This window comes from Thrips palmi, unplaced genomic scaffold (assembly GCF_012932325.1).
Source record: "Thrips palmi isolate BJ-2018 unplaced genomic scaffold, TpBJ-2018v1 HiC_scaffold_2, whole genome shotgun sequence".
Lineage (NCBI taxonomy): Eukaryota > Metazoa > Arthropoda > Insecta > Thysanoptera > Thripidae > Thrips > Thrips palmi.
In genome coordinates, this window is record NW_023144629.1 from 3697320 (window position 1) to 3712749 (window position 15430).

Below are 15430 nucleotides of genomic sequence, written 5' to 3' on the forward strand. Positions count from 1 at the left end.
GTCTACCTCGCAGGCGCTACAGGCAGCCGACGAGTTATCGCACTTCTTTTCGAAAGGTTTCTTTATTGCTCCGATTCTATAGCCTTTGAGTGTAGAGCGACGCGGCCGCCGCCACCAGGACCGCGAGGGTGGAGACGCACTGGCCGCTGGCCGAGGAGACGAGCGGGACGACGCCCGTGTCCGCCATGGTGATCCAGAAGTCCTTGGAGTCCTTGAGGCTGCGTTCCAGCGTGCCGCCTTCGTAGTCGACGTGGACCAGGCCGAACCTCCGCCTGCAAAGGCCGAAGCGCCGCACGGTGACACCTTTCCGAACACGATGCACAGGTCTGCCGCTCCCTCTGGAACACTCACCCGAAGTTGGCGCTCCACTCGTAGGCGTCGACGAGACTCCAGGCGCAGTACCCCAGGACGGGCACGTCGAATGCCTTCATCGTCTTGATGAGTGTGCGAAGGTAGGCCTGTTCAACACGCGGAAAATTAAACTGTTCCATTGTGGAACCGACTCCAGCTCATGCATTTGACTCACGCTGTGGTAGACGGCGCGGCGACCGTCCCTCAGCCCGAGGTTCTCCACGTCCGCGAAGCCGTTCTCCGTGATGAAGATCGGCACCTTGTAGCTCTGCCAGGTCCAGAGCATGACGCTCTCCAGCGCGTCCGGAGTCACCTGCGGGAGAGCCAGGACTGTCGTTAGAAGGCACGCTTCGTTCGCTCCACGAAAATGAGACGCCGTCCGCGTTACCTCCGAATACAGCTGAGTCATGTCCCCCTTGATGTTGCTCTTGGTCTGGACGAAGGGGATGAACTCGAGGCCCAGCTTGCCCGGGGCGAAGATGGGCACGTTGGCGCTGTCGTCGCTCTGGCTCGCGTTGTACGTGGCCGTCATGCTGTAGTACACGTTCAGACCCATGAAGTCCGCGGTGTCTGAAAGCGCGACGGAGGAAGTGGACTTAAGCGGTTGCCTCTGGCGTCCGGTAAGGGTGCGACAGGCGAGAGTGACAGGCAGTGCAGCAGTACGTACTTCGGATGAGCGCCTGCTCGTCCTCGGTGAAGGGAACCACCGCCTCGGCGCCCAGATCCTTCACGATCTAAAAACAGAGACATTGTCGTCGGTGAACGCCAGCGCGTGACTTGGGCTTGGGCGGAATCAGTCTGCTGGCCAGCCGCTGACCGACCTGCGGGTAGTCCCCGGTCACCACGGGCTGCAGCGTGGACCCGGACTGGAACTGGTTGAAGGCGTCGGCGGCGTACACGTCCTCGGGCAGGGTGGAAGCGGGCGTGGCGTGGATGGTGTGCGCGCTGAAGCCGACCACGCCTGCCAACAGAGCACCAATTCTCAAAGTTGTACCGGAAGTTGCATGGTGAAAAAGGGAACCCTTCGGAGGTAAAGTAAAAAAATATAAAATGGCGCACCTTCGAGCTTGAGGTCCTTGAAGGCGTGGTAGGCCTTGGCGTGACCGAGAATGTTGTTCCGGATGCACTTGAACCTCTCCTTGGTCGTCTGGTGGGTCAGGTCCCCGGAGAAGGCCAGCACGAAGTACGTGCAGTACACGTTGGGCTCGTTGATGGTGACCCAATGCTTGACCTGGACAGCGAAGAGGAACGCGTTCTGCGAATCGTTCTGGGGAGCGACAGCAACGGGGACTTCTAGAGGCACGACCATTACCTTTTTGCCGTACTCTTGGAACACGAAGCGAGCGTACTCTTCAAATTTGTCCACCATCTGCTCTCCCACCCAGCCGCCGAACGATGCCTCCAGGATTTGAGGGTGGTCGAAGTGGTACAGTGTGGCCTAGGAAGGAAACAACTGTACGCACTACACTGTCAAAATTCAGGTTGATTTTTTTTAAGCTGGCACTGCACTCACCATGGGTGTCATCCCGTTCTTGATTATCTCATCAATCAACTGGTGGTAGTGATCCACTCCCTGCTGGTTTGGCTTGGAGACGTCGGCAGTCGGAAGCAGGCGGGTCCACGAGAAGGAGAAGCGGAACAGCTTGAGCTGGACAGAGACGGAGGGAGTGAGGCGGGGCGTTTGGCGGGGGTGCGAGAGAGACAGAGTGGCTGCTCGCTTCGCTGGCTGACCTTGAGGGCCACGGCCATGGCGATGTCGTCCTTGTAGCGGTGGTACGAGTCGGCGGCCTGGTCGTGGGCGTGCTGCGGCCCCCCGGGGAACAGCTTGCCCTCGTGCAGGAGGTGGTCGGCCGCGCTCTCGCCCCGGCCTGCGCACACCGCCAACGCTCTGTCTCTCTCGCACTCACGGGGCGGGTCCGGTGCGCCGCTGGGGGTGCGAGAGAGACAGAGCCGCTTACCCTCCTCGTTCCAGGCCCCCTCCGTCTGGAGGGCGGAAATGCCCGCCCCGATCAGCAGGTCCTTGGGGACGGCGTACTCCTCGTTGGCGGTGTCCTCGACGGCCAGCCGCCCGGACTGCCCGGACAGGATGCTGGCCTGCAGGGCGTGGGCGCAGAGCAGCACCCCGCACAGGACGAGCGGGCCCGGAGGAGCCATGACTGCACCAAACCCTTTTCCAATTAGATTCACGCACAACCTCAGTCGATGGTCAAATACTACTGCAGATTTTATCAAATGAAAACAACTCTAGTTTGTTTAAAAAATTTCAAATACTGGCAGTAACAGTCCAAAAACAACAGACCTACGGCTTATGGTGTAGGACGTCCAGGCGCACCCAGCAAACTGAATGGCTGAGATTGCAGGAGTACGTGAAGAAGCGCTTTTTTCTCATCTTCTACGATTTGGAGTCGAGATAAGATGTTTCCACGGAGATTATCGAATTCGTCGACACAACCCGTTATCTTTGTTGCATAACATTGTTGCTGCACCGATTTTCCCTCTCATCTTGGATTTACAAACCTGGCTATGCCATGAGTCAGGGTGCAGCTGGTTCTTTACCCCAGTTTCCCGCTCCCGCCACTGGCTTGTCGTCTGTCGAGCACAGGCAGGACTGTTGATTCGACAGGGTAGTTCGTCTTATCAATCGCCGGGCAGCTGCGTGTCAGGAGTGAATGCACCCAGCGCCTGCTGATAGATACCCAAAGTCCAATCAACACTGTTGTTATCGCAGCCAGAAACTCGAGTGGCGAATGTCAGATGGGAGATTCGACTGTGCGCGGTGACTTCATTGTAACGGAAATAGAGAGAGAGTCTTCGCGAGACTGGATGCCCTGCCAGTCACCGCCCGCTGGGTAGGCAACCCATCCGACGGCGTCGGCCGCGGTGGAGGCGGTGGAAGCGTGCGGTGGGAGCAGGAGGCGCGGACGAGGCACCGACAACACCACTCGGGGAGTTGGGTTCATCGTCCTTTCGCGGACGACAAAATCAATGAAGATTACACACTCTGATCAACACCAAAGCAAACGGCTTGTTTTGCTGGCGTAAAGACCCCGTTCCGTAGAGGCAGAGCGTGTCAAACTCGGCCCGTGCCTGGAACGTGCCTGCAAGTGACTAGAAGTGCCTGCACAGTGCCTGGCACGCGACTACTTCCCATCCGCTTACGCCTGCACTAACAGTGTAATGTTCTCAGTCTGCGAGTTCACGCGAATATCCGCGTTTTTCTGGACAGACCCGCCGAGCGCAAGGTGTGAGGCTGGAGTGCGACCGGCTGGACCGTGGCGGCCTTTTCGGACTGGGATTCGTGAGTGCTCCGGGCCCATCCGGCCCATCCAGGCCCATCACGCACCGCGCTACCACGCACTGGTACCAGGCGCTCAGCACCGAGGGAGAGGTCTCTCTGTATTGCTCTGCGGGGCTCTGCCTTGCCCGCCTTGCTCTGCATGCGTTGTATTGCGGGAACCGGGCCGCCCCGCCCCGCCCCGCCCCGCCCTGCGCGCGTCGCTCGGCTCACCAGCGGGGCGGGGCGGGGCGGGGCGGGCTGCCTGGCTCCCAGGCGCGGCATTACCACCGCAGGGAGGGGGGAGGTGGGCTGTGTCGAGTCGGGCCGTCGTTCGGCTGTGTTCGGACTGAACCGAGGCCGAGTCCTGGACAGGGATGCGCCGCCCCGCCATAGGGGCCCCGCCGCCCAGCCCACGCCGCACACATAGGCCGCCCGGGCCGCGTGTGCGTACAGTCGACAGCGAGTACAGTCAACTCCAGGAGGCCTACAGCACGGCACATTGCACCGAATGAAGCTTAACACAATTCAAATTAAAAACTTGATGGAACTTTCGAGCTCGTCCAAAAAAAGGATCTCCGAAACAGCGTCAACAAGGACGAAAATTGTTCATAATTTTACGCAAAGACGTCGATGTTTCTGGGATGTTTACGCCCTTCTCCGATGTGATTTACCACAGTGTCCAGGCTTCGACCACAACCTCTCGGCTAGGCATTCATCCGGAGTTCCCATGCTGGATCGCAGACTGCCAGGAGGCCCTGGCACTGCGCAGCCAAGTCCTATTGACGTCACAAGCTCATCACTCGTAATAAACACAGAAAAACAGACCGGGGAAAAATTCTCTACAGCTTAACGCGGAAAAAAGGCACCAGTTCTGGGGCAGAACCCAAGATTTGAGAACACTGCTTACTGTTTCCCTGTTTGTAAACAAAAATAGAGGTTGTTAATTGGGTCAACGGCGATAAGGGCATAAGGCCATAAGGCCTCGTCGTCCGTTCGGCCAGTTCGCCCGGGGCTTGTTGCCCCACCCCGGATTTCGACCGCGCGAACAACGGTAACGGTAAAGGAGAGATTTGGGTAACGCAGTGAGCACTGAGGCCGAGGGGGTTTCCCGGATCGTGTCACGCCGCCGCGGCTCGCCAACGCGTCGGGTGAGATCGCTGCACCCCCCCCCCTCCCCCCGCCCTCCCTCTTCCAGTGGCGCTGCGGCGCGGAGGTACGCGGTACCGCCACTGGGACTCGTCCTGCTTGAGCCGAGGCGTTCGAGGCGGCGGTCGCGGCCGAGGCCCGTCCAGTGTCCGGCCGTCCACCAAGGCTGCGCGCCACGCCGCCACGCCACGCCGCCACGCCACGCCGCGGCACATGAGGCCCTCAGGGATGTCGACGACGCCGGCCGTCGTGATGCTGGTCGTCCTGGCGGTCGCCCTGGTGGCCGGCAAGGAAGGTAGGCCGGCGGTGGCGGTGCCGAGTGTTGGTTCGTGCTCACTCACACTCACTCTGGCTGCGGCGCTTCCAGGAGACACGTGCTTCCACCGCAAGGCGAAGCGAGGCGGGACGTGCCGACAGCTCTCGGACTGCACCACGACGACGCAGCGCCAGCAGTGCGCCTTCAAGCGCGGCGACTCCGTGCCCACAGTGTGCTGCCCCTCGGACGGCCCCACGCCGCCCCCCGCCCCCGCCGTCATCCTGGCCGCCAACCCCGGCGCCGCGGACACGGCGCAGCCCTGCCTCCGCGCGCTGGCCGACGCGGACAAGGCCGACGCGGCGGCGGCGGCGTCGTCCGGGCCGGCGAGGAAGCCCGGGGACACCGCCAGGAACAGTGAGTGCTAACGAGTACCGCTAAAGAATTTCTCGACTGGGGCTGTGTTTCCTGCAAGGAGGATTGATTGTCTCACGCGACGAAATTACCAGTGGCGTAACACTCTGCTGCGCTGGTTGACGGACGTGCACTTGTTCGCAGTGTGCCGGCGGTACGCGCGCTACACGTGCGCCAGCAAGCACGTCACCTTCCCCTTCGACGAGATCACCTTCGTGGACTACTGCGAGTCGCAGAACAAGACGGACCAGCTGATCGTGGGTGGCCGCGAGGCCCGCGCCAAGGAGTACCCGCACATGGTGAGCTCGCCCTGCCAGGGCTAGGCCAGGCCTCTGCAGCCTCGCCGCTCGGAGCGCCTGCGAGGTAGGCCGTCCCGTCGAGCGGCGGTGCGGCCTGGTTGCCTACCCCGACTTTCGCGGGCGCTCGGACGGCGGCGACCGCCTTTTCAACGATGTGTCTTCCTTGCCGCAGGCGATGCTAGGCTACGGCGAGAAGGGCAGCATCCAGTACCTGTGCGGCGGCACCGTCATCTCGCCGCGCTTCGTGCTCACGGCCGCGCACTGCGTCTACAGGTACGGCATTCGCGCATTCACAGCACTCGATCACATCACCTCGGCGGCACGCTCTGCTTGCGCACAGCACCCTGGCTAATTTTTCAAAAATACTTCTTGTGGCCCCCGAGTACCTGATGCCGATGCTTGCAGCGCCACCTCGCCCGTCAAGTGGGTGGTGCTGGGGGCGCGCCTGCGCACCGAGAAGCCCCACGAGGGCGCGCGGCCGCAGCTCATCGCCGTGGCCGAGCGCATCAAGCACCCCGAGTACAAGCCGCCCTCCAAGTACCACGACATCGCGCTGCTGCGCCTGGCCAAGGACGCCGTCTTCGAGGAGGGCTTCGCGCGGCCCGCCTGCCTCAGCGCCGAGCCCGGCGTCGAGAGCAACCACAAGAAGGCCACCGCCACGGGCTGGGGGCTCACGGAGTGGGGTGAGCGTGTTGCCCGTTGACCGCACCTCGCCGACGATGAACGAAGTGGTAACGGCTTTGGGTGACTTGCAGACGGCGAGCAGAGCAGCGTGCTCATGACCGTCAGCCTGGACATGACGCCGCTGGCCGCCTGCAAGAAGGCCTACGGCAAGACCGGCAACGGCATCCCGCAGGGCATCCTGGACAGCCACGTCTGCGCCGGCTCGCCGGGCCGGGATTCGTGCGAGGCAAGTACGGTGTAGGCAACCCTCTGGTTCACTGAGTAACTCGGTCTGCCTGACGTTCTGACGTCCGCGTGCTTCCCGTCCGCAGGGCGACTCCGGCGGCCCGCTGCAGCTCTTCCCCACCGACCCGTACTGCATGTTCCACGTGGTGGGCGTCGTGTCCTTCGGCCAGTTCTGCGGCTTCAACACGCCCGGCGTCTACACCCGCGTGTCGCACTACCTGCCCTGGATCGAGGACACCGTGTGGCACCGCTCGTAGCGACACGACCGAGAGGGTGGCCCACCCGGCGCCGTCGCTCTGTCTCTGTCGCACTCACGGCTGGGTCCCCAGGGAGGCGAGAGAGACAGAGCGACTCTTCGACCGCACCTCGCCCACTCCACTGCTTGCCAAGAAAGCGAGCGAGTTTCTTATTTTTGTTGAAGCACGCAGTAATGGATGAGCTGTCCGCTGGCGTTCATCGCTCATTCCTTCCCAGAGGCGTCTTCCTTGTAATTTGTTGTTTAATTTATTGAGGCTGTTGAGAATGAATAAAGACTGAGAATCGACGGTGTTGTTGTCTGTAGTCGGCCTATCTGCCCACGTAGTGACTGAAGATGCAACTCCTACGTGTTTGCGTGATTTTGTTTGTTTTTTTCTGTCGGGAAAAAACACAGAGTAACACGTGTCCCGAGTTTCACGTTTCGCGCCACTTTGCGCTTCCAGCCTCTCATTGAGGTGCTATCTCGTACACTGGCAGTGAGCGGCAGGCCTCGAGACACGTCCGCCGACGGCGCGCCGGCAGTGCAAGCCGTGGTCGTGACGGGAGAACCCATCCCGGGGCATCACCCACTAGAGTGGCGGTGGCAGCGCTACTCCACGCGCAAGAGCGCGTCTAAATACCGTCCTTCCAAACAAGTTGCTCCGCGTGGGGTATAGACCGCCGCTTCCCACTGCCCCCACCCCCACCCCCCGCGGGCCTTGGCCATGCCGCGGCAGTGGCGAGCAGGGCGTGCAGGATCTCGTCTGGACGTAGTCTGCATCCCGCCCGCCCCGACGGACCATCATCAGCCATCGCCATATGTCCGCGTGGTCGGCGCGTGACCGCTCTCGCGCGCGTTTTGGATTATTTGGCAGTTGCTCCGCCTCCGCAGTGTGGCCAACCTCCCGCTGACACTCGCGCCAAAAGACAAAACCGCGACTCCGAATGAAGAAGGCCCGTGCCGTCCCCACCGCTCCGCCGACAGAAGTAAACAAAGTTTCCGCCATGATTGGCGCCGAACAGACCCCCGCCTCCTTTTCGCTCCGAGCCGCGCTGGAAGTGCCCTAACGAGGAATTAGTATCGATAGGTCAACGCCGCGGCATCATCAGCACCCCACCCCGGCGAGACGGAGCGGACCCCAGTCCGCACGCATCACGCCCGGACGCACCGCGGCAGTCCACCACTGGCCGGCAAGCGGACATAAGGTCACCCCGACCTAGCGCCACACACGGCCGCACATTCCCGCACATCCCGACGGCCGGCGACGCGTAGGCGGACGACGGACGACGACGACGCGCGAGTCCAGGACAGGAGCCGCGCCAAGGCCGCCTCGGCCGCCAAGGCCGCCTCACCGCCACACCCCGGAGGTCGGCGACCAGGTGCCGGTCAGCGCGGAAGCGACGGGGCGGCGATGCGGCCGCTGCCGCCGTGCCGCGTAGCCGGCGGAGCAGACGGCGGGACTCCGGCCGCCGCGCCCCGCCGCGCCACGCCACGCCCCGGCCACGGTCCGAGCGCCGATGATGTGGTCCACTTCCAGTGTCGCGAGGAGCGACGCGAGGGAGCCATGTCCAAGGCGTGCGTGCGCGTGGTGGGCGCAGTGCTTGCCGCCTTGACCCTCTCCTGCGCGCTGCTGGGGGTCATCGGCCAGGCCAACGCCACCTTCGACATTGGCGCCATGCACTACGAAGGTAGGGCCGCCTGCTCTTCATTTGGTTTCTTTTAAGGCCGAGGCCGCTTGAGACTGACTGCTTTCTCGCTCCGCAGGCGAGGCTTGCTTCCACCTGCGGCACCGCAAGATGGGCACGTGCGTCTACCTGCCGAGCTGCCCCACGGTGTACGCCGACCTGGACCGGCTCGTGTTCCCCCAGGTGTGCGGCTTCTCCAGCGGCAAGGGCCTCGTCCCCAACGTGTGCTGCATCGGCGTGAACTACGCAGCCACCCCGCCACCGCCGCCACCGCCACCGCCGCAGTTCAGTAGCGGCTCCCCGGCCGGGTCCGGGGGCTTCGCGACGTTTGCTGGCTCCGTGTCGTTCGGAGCGTCCTCTACGTTCAACGGGTCACCAGGGTCCACCCCTACAAGGCCCCCTTCTTTCGGCGGGCAACCCAACTCAGGTGCATCATCTGGGTCCGCCGCCTCTAGTGGAACCTCTGCCTTCAATACGCCCTCCACGTCAGGAGGATCGACCGTGTTCGGAAGGCCTTCGTCGTCCGGTGGTTCATCTACCTTTGGAGGAACACCTACGTCTGGTACGCCTGACTCTCCTCCATCAGACGGATCATCTGCGTTCGGTGGATCGTCTTCGTCTAGTGCCTCTGCGTCTTCTTCCTCCGATGGACCATCTACATCTGGTGGCTCTTTCATGTTTGGCACTTTACCTGGTGGTTCGTCCACCTCTGAAGAGTCGTCCAACTCCGACAGACCATCTACATCTGGTGGCTCGTTTATGTTTGGTACACCTGGTGGTTCGTCTTCCTCAGAAGGATCTCCTTCTTCTGGTGGCTCCTCTATGTTTGGCGGAGCTGGTGGATCCTCCTCCTCCGTTGGATCCTCTTCCTTCGACGGCTCTGCTTCCGTCGATGGTTCCTCGTCCTTTAGCGGGGCCTCCCCGTTCGCTGGTGCCTCTGGCGGGGCGTCAAGCTTCAGCAGGCCACCCAGGCCGCGGCCTTCCACCACGACGACGACCACCGAGAGCATCCCGGAGTGGCCGTGGACGGAGCAGACGCCGCCGCTGCCCGCCAGTCCGCCACCCACGGAGCCCACGAGTCCGCCACCCACGCGGCCTCCGAGTCCGTCAACCACTCGCCCAACGACCCGACGGCCCACCGACATGCTGCAGCTGTTGGGGCAGCAGCCACAGACGACGACGACGACGACGACCACGCCAGCCGAGGAGGAGATGATCGAATTCCCCGACAGGGTGCTCACTACGACGGTGCCGCCGAGAACTACGACTAGGCCCAGAACCACAACCCCGAGGACGACGACGACCACCAGCACCACGACACCGAGGACGACCACCACCAGCACCACCACGACGCCTAGAAGCACCACTCCTCGCAGGACCACCACCACGCCGCCACCGCCCCGGCGGACGACGACCAGGCCGAGGCCGGCGATGGTGGCGTCCAGGCCCATCACGCCGCCGGTGTGCTACGCAGGGGACACCGCCGCGCCCAGCGACGGACGTGAGTGACCTAGCAGTGCAGCAATTGCCCTCTCACTTTCGGGACTCGCGTGCTCTACACTGTTCGTTTTTACAGCGGCGACGGCGGCCATCTCGCTGTGGCGCCGGCCTTCAGGTGAGTCACTCGCTAGACTCGTCCCTCTCGGCCTCCCACTTGCAGTCGATTAATGTCCGCTTCGGCCTCCGCAGGACTGGCCGCCCAGGGCGACGTGGACGTGCTGCCGCAGGACGCCGATGAGCAGAGTGTCGGTAGGCGCGTTGCTCTCTCTCTCACTCGTGGGGGCAGGGGTCACGGATGTGTGTGTGTGTGTTTGTAATTGTTGTTATTATTGTTGACGTGTGTTTCAGAACCCGCGCCTTACCTGCCAGCCTGCTCCACGGAGGGCTGTGCGGGCTGGAGCACCGGCCGTTGGCGCAAAGAGCGGAGTAAGTGCGTCTTAAACTTTTAATCTGTAAAAACTAAACAAACAGGAAAAGTCTTAGCCAGAAAAAAGTTTATTGTTAACTTAAGTTGATGCCGGAACCCTGACTGTTTTCCACAGGCGTGCCCGGAGACGGGTACCCGCTGGCCGTCGACGAGCAGGTGCGCGTGCGGCTCAGCACGGTGCGCGGCGGCCAGCTGTTCGTGGGGCTGTGCGCGGAGGCGGCGGGCTGCGCCGTCATCGCCGTCCTGGGCGCCACCAACTCGTCCGGCTTGCGCTTCGAGACCCGCTACACCTCGACAGAGGACGTCGCGGACCCCAGGGCTCGCGTAGTGAGCAGGGTGAGTGCAGCAGAGCGCACGCGGACACAACTTTTAATCGTTCCCGTTCGACAACATGGTGTCCTGGGGGTTGCAGGCGCCGGCGGGCGGCTCCGCCATGCTGCCGAGTGGCCGCCGCTACACCGTGGTGGTGCACCGGCGCTCGGCGGGCGAGCTGGCGGCGTGGCTTGACGGCCGGCCCGGCGACAAGGCGAGCGTCGCGCTGCAGCCCGGCATGGCCTTCCTCAGGGCGTCCTCCGCCGCCGGCAACGTCACCTTCGCGCAGGGCCAGAGCCGCCACGACGGCTACCCCATGGCGCTGGGCGAGCGCGTGGTGGTGCGCCTCGACGTGACCCGCGACGGCCTCCTCGACGTGGGGCTGTGCGGCGACCGCGGCTGCGGCGTCGTCAGGATCACCGGCGTGGACGACAACACCATGGGCTGGTCGTCCAGGATCACGACCACCAACAGCGTGACGGAGGAGCGCGGCCAGACGCTGCAGCAGGTGAGCAAGACCCTCAGCGTGGAGGCGCCCTTAACAGTGTGCTTAACTGGGTAACTCACCGACTTAACTCACGCGTCGACGGCGTGCTTGCAGGCGTCGGGGCCCGGCTCCTTCCCCGTGGGCGGCAGCTTCTCGTTCGTGGTGCTGCGGCGCACGGAGTGGGCCCTGGACGTGTGGCTGGAGGGCGACGCCGAGCACAAGGCCACCGTGCCGCTGGAGCCGGACCGCCAGCGCCTCATCGTGGACTCGGACGCGGGGAAGACGGCCTTCCTCCGCAGTGCGTACTTGCGGTGCCTCCCGACTTGCCGTCGCTGCCTCTTTCGCTAACACGCTTCCTCCCCCAGGCGAGGCGACGGACGGCTTCGCGCTGCAGCCCGGCAAGCGCGTGCTGCTGGAGGTGGCGGCGGACGCGGCCGACGGCGCGGTGGCCGTGGCGCTGTGCGGCGCGGCGTCGTGCGGCGTCGTCAGGGTCGTGGGGGTGCGGCCGGGCGCCGGCCTGAGCTACTCCACGCGCGTCACGGACACCAACCACCCCTCCGGCGACGGCCGGGACATTGCCAGGGTGCGCGGGCCGGCGGGCTTCCCCCGCGGCCGCGCCGTCCGCCTGGCCGTGCAGCACGCCGACGTCGGCGGCAAGGCGCAGCTGCAGGTGTGGCTGGACGAGGCTGGCGGTGAGGACAAGCTGGCCGTCGTGGACCTGCCCCCGGGCCTGGCCGCCGCCCCGCGCCTCAAGACCGCGTCCTCCGTGGGGCCGGTGAACCTCGTGCAAGGTGAGCGCCTCCTCGGTCTCGTCCGCCTGCTTGTGCCTCGACGAGTGTGAAACGACTCTGACGCCGCAGTGCTGAGCGAGGGCCACGAGGTGTCCGTCGGCGAGATGGTGACCCTGGCCTTGACCGTGACCCGGGAGGAGGGCTGGATGTTCCTGGGGCTGTGCGGCGAGGCGTCCTGCAGCGCCGTGGGGGTCATCGGGGCGACCGAAGACAACCGCTTCAGCTTCACGTCCAGGGTGACCAGCAGCAACAGTGTGGTGGGCGACGGCGCGGTGTGGCAGAGCCAGGTAAGCCAGGTCAACGCACGGCGCGCCGCGCGTCGCCCCGACGAGCACAACCTCAAATTTGCCCCGAATGGGGCGGAATTTTCCACACCTTTCCTGTCCGCTTGCAGACGCGCGGCCCCCGCCGCTTCGTCAGGGGTCAGACGCTGCGGTTCATCGTCCACCGGCGCACCGAGACCCTGATGGACGTGTGGCTGGAGCCCGCGCCCTCCAAGAAGGCCACCATCCCGCTGGAGCGCGACAGGAAGTTCCTCAAAGTCGCCACCGACGCCGGCAACGTCGAGTACCTGGGTGAGGACGCCTCGCAGTGGCTCAAAAGAAAAAGGGAAAAGGGCCTTAATTTTCAGACTTAATGTCCCGTCTTCTTGCCGCGGTGTTCTCGCTGCTCTGCGGCGTTGTAAACGTTCTCACCACTGACTTGCTCCTGCGATTCAGTAATAAGCCTGCAGGTGGGCATGCTCCCCGCGACCTTGCCTTGCTGCGCGTTGGCGGGGCGGGGCGGGGCGGGGCGGGGCGGGGGAGCTTGCGATGCGACCTGTTCTGTGACGTCAATGCTTGGCTGCCCGGCAGGCGCGGCAGGGGCCCTGGCGGACCGCGGCTACCGCCTGGCCGTGGCCGAGGAGGTCCGCGTCGAGGTGCGCCCGTCCAGCGCCCAGGGCTGGCTCTTCGTGGGGCTCTGCGGCGCGGCGTCGTGCAGCGCGGTCGGCGTGGGCGGCGCGGCCGGCGGCCGCCTGTCCGCCGCCACCCGCACCTCCAGCGGCAACAGCGTGCTGGTGCCGGGGCCCGTCCTGGAGGAGGTGAGTACGGTCACCAGGGAGCTACAGCAGAAACGCGAACCTCGGGGCGTTCCTCCTTGTCACCCAGGCGTGCAGGATCTCGGCCAGCAGCGCCAGCGTCGCGAAGGCGAGCCCCACGGCCAGCAGGACGAACACGGGCAGTGTCTGGCTGAGGCTGAGCCTCTTCACCCCGCGGACGCACGTCCTGCGCGACCGGGTGCGCTTGGCCGCGTCCATCAAGGCTATCTCGGGGTGGTAGGACAGCCCCACGGGCTCGAGGGTCAGCCCCGCCGCGTGGCCGCGCCCCAGGAACTTGCGCATGTCGCGCTCCAGGGCCGAGCCCGCCATCGCCATCATCCAGGTCCTCGCCGAGCTGAGCGGCATGGTGAACGTGTGCAGCTCCTTGTCCACGATCAGCTCCGCGAAGTCCGCCAGCACGTCCTTGTTGAGGAACGTGGTGGCGTTGCGGTGCACCCGGATGTACTCCAGGACGTCGGCCGTGTTGTTCTTGTAGGTGTACCCGACCCGCAGCCCCAGCGCGTCCGTCTGGAAGATTTTGGCGTACGCCGGACTGCGGAGGAGGACGGTCAGGTTGCTGGCGGCGAGCTCCGCGACGGAGTTGATGTTCTCGGCCGGGTGGGCCACGGTGAAGAGGCTGAGCAGCTCCCCCTGGTACGACGCGGTGGTGACGAAACCCAGGACGAGCCAGCAGACCAGCAGCGGCCGCCGCACGAGTTTGCCTCTGCCCACGGACTGCATGAGCACCAGTCGCGAGGCCTGCAGCACGGCCTCCACCGCCTCCACGGCCGCCGCGTCCCCGCTGCAGCGCAGCAGGCCCAGGGCCAGGGCCAGGACGGCGCCGCCCGCGGCGCACCAGCGTCCGATGGGGAGCGCGCCCAAGACGCGCAGCACGCCCAGGAAGCCGTGGTGTCGGCCGGCCAGCGCCTGCCGCGGCACCACCACGGACACGGACTGCATCTCCCAGGGGAAGCTGGCCAGGCCGTTGTGCACGCTGCGCATCAGCGTCAGCGGGAACGACATGAGGTCCATGCGGCAGTGCACGGCGCGCTTGATGGCCACGTAGGGCGACTCGAAGCGCACGTCCACGGTGTACTTGAAGTGCTTGCCGAAGTCGTGGAGCAAGGCCTGCATCTTCTTCAAGAGGCCCGTCGCGTTGGTCATCTCGGACGAGCTCACTGAGGCCGTGAGGCGGTTGCCCGGCGGCCTCTGCCAGCCCCTGCACGGAGGGGGCAGGACTGTGATCCCTGGGCCCTCAAGACCCCCAGAACGCCAGCCGCGCAGCGGCACCCACCGGTCCAACTCGCGCACACGCTCGGGGTCGGCCGTGCAGAAGCACGGGTTGCTGTAGATGAAGGTGATGCCGTTGGAGGCGGTGAGGACCAGTCGCGTGTTGGCGAGGCACTTCGGAGCCAGAGCCAGGAACAGCTTGTCCATGAGGTCCCAGCCGAGGGGCGTGGACGTCCACAAGACGGTGCGGATGAGTACGGGTATGCCGAGGACCGGAGTGGCGTGGATCAGGCCGACGGGGGTGTCCGCCACCACGAGCGCCAGGCCGTCGCACTCCACGCAGTCGCGCTCCGGCCAGCGGTACGTGTCCTGGTGCATCAGCATGACCGAGGACGTGGCCGGTCGCAGGCGAAGGAACGCGCCGAGCCAGGGCGCGTCGCCGATCACGAAGAGGCGAGGGTCTCGGCCTTGGTCTAGCAGGCCCTGCAGCAGCGACAGCGCGCACGCGGCCTCCGGGGGCGCGCCCAAGAGGGGCGGCGACAGCACGCCGTCGATGGCCAGCACGCAGCACGCCGCCGCCCACGCAGCCGCCACCGCGGAGCTCAGACGACGCCCCGCCATGGCGTTCTAGCCACCTGTCTCGCACTTGTTTACCTAAACTTGGACCGCCACGCACCACCGCCCAACCGCCGACCGGAATGAGGGCTTCGACGCTCATCGCGGCGGCGCGGCGGTGGCGCGTGACGTGGATCGATGGCGGATACTGCGCCACGGCAAAACGGGCAAAACGCCTCGCCCTTATTGAGAAGGGCGTGCTTGTGGAGGCCGGCCCGGGCGGGGGCGCGGACCGCTCGGACCGCTCGGACTGACAAGGGGGCGTTGTTCAATTACATTTCACGCAGCGGCACCTCGTCCAGATCGCCCGGACGATAAGCCTCGTGCGCCGAAAGTTCTTTTTTTTATCGGTTCCCCGTTTGCCGCGTTTTGTCCCCAGATCTCCGGCCCTGACACGTTCGAGGTGGGCTCCAAGTTG

General features: G+C 64.7%; 4 protein-coding genes across 5 annotated transcripts; 3 read left to right on the top strand and 1 right to left on the bottom strand.

Moving 5' to 3' along the window:
• Positions 1-39: 39 nt before the first annotated feature.
• LOC117647617 (myrosinase 1-like) lies at positions 40-3006 on the bottom strand. 2 transcript variants are annotated; one of them, XM_034389467.1, is made up of 12 exons: positions 2869-3006; positions 2310-2507; positions 2083-2219; positions 1865-1999; positions 1664-1789; positions 1411-1582; positions 1173-1312; positions 1019-1085; positions 740-921; positions 527-664; positions 352-458; positions 40-272 (listed from the first exon to the last, which is right to left on the bottom strand). In XM_034389467.1, the coding sequence occupies exons 2-12, from the start codon at positions 2503-2505 to the stop codon at positions 77-79; spliced, it is 1596 nt and encodes a 531-aa protein (XP_034245358.1). In that variant the 5' UTR covers positions 2506-2507; positions 2869-3006; the 3' UTR covers positions 40-76. The 2 variants fall into 2 exon arrangements, with proteins under 2 accessions (XP_034245358.1, XP_034245357.1); XM_034389466.1 differs by lacking the exon at positions 2869-3006 and adding an exon at positions 2651-2762.
• Positions 3007-5366: 2360 nt separating this feature from the next.
• Positions 5367-7193, top strand: LOC117646954 (serine protease snake-like). The gene is made up of 6 exons (XM_034388354.1): positions 5367-5444; positions 5586-5740; positions 5913-6013; positions 6146-6423; positions 6496-6650; positions 6736-7193. Coding segments are annotated over exons 1-6 (861 nt in total). The 5' UTR covers positions 5367-5443; the 3' UTR covers positions 6907-7193.
• Positions 7194-8398: 1205 nt separating this feature from the next.
• Positions 8399-11646, top strand: LOC117647367 (flocculation protein FLO11-like). The gene is made up of 9 exons (XM_034389089.1): positions 8399-8575; positions 8652-10073; positions 10149-10187; positions 10262-10321; positions 10421-10498; positions 10615-10835; positions 10912-10980; positions 11101-11319; positions 11413-11646. The coding sequence occupies exons 1-9, from the start codon at positions 8452-8454 to the stop codon at positions 11644-11646; spliced, it is 2466 nt and encodes an 821-aa protein (XP_034244980.1). The 5' UTR covers positions 8399-8451.
• Positions 11647-11955: 309 nt separating this feature from the next.
• LOC117647368 lies at positions 11956-13174 on the top strand. Its single transcript, XM_034389090.1, has 5 exons — positions 11956-12089; positions 12159-12376; positions 12484-12664; positions 12944-13064; positions 13171-13174. The coding sequence occupies exons 2-5, from the start codon at positions 12194-12196 to the stop codon at positions 13172-13174; spliced, it is 489 nt and encodes a 162-aa protein (XP_034244981.1). The 5' UTR covers positions 11956-12089; positions 12159-12193.
• Positions 13175-15430: the final 2256 nt, after the last annotated feature.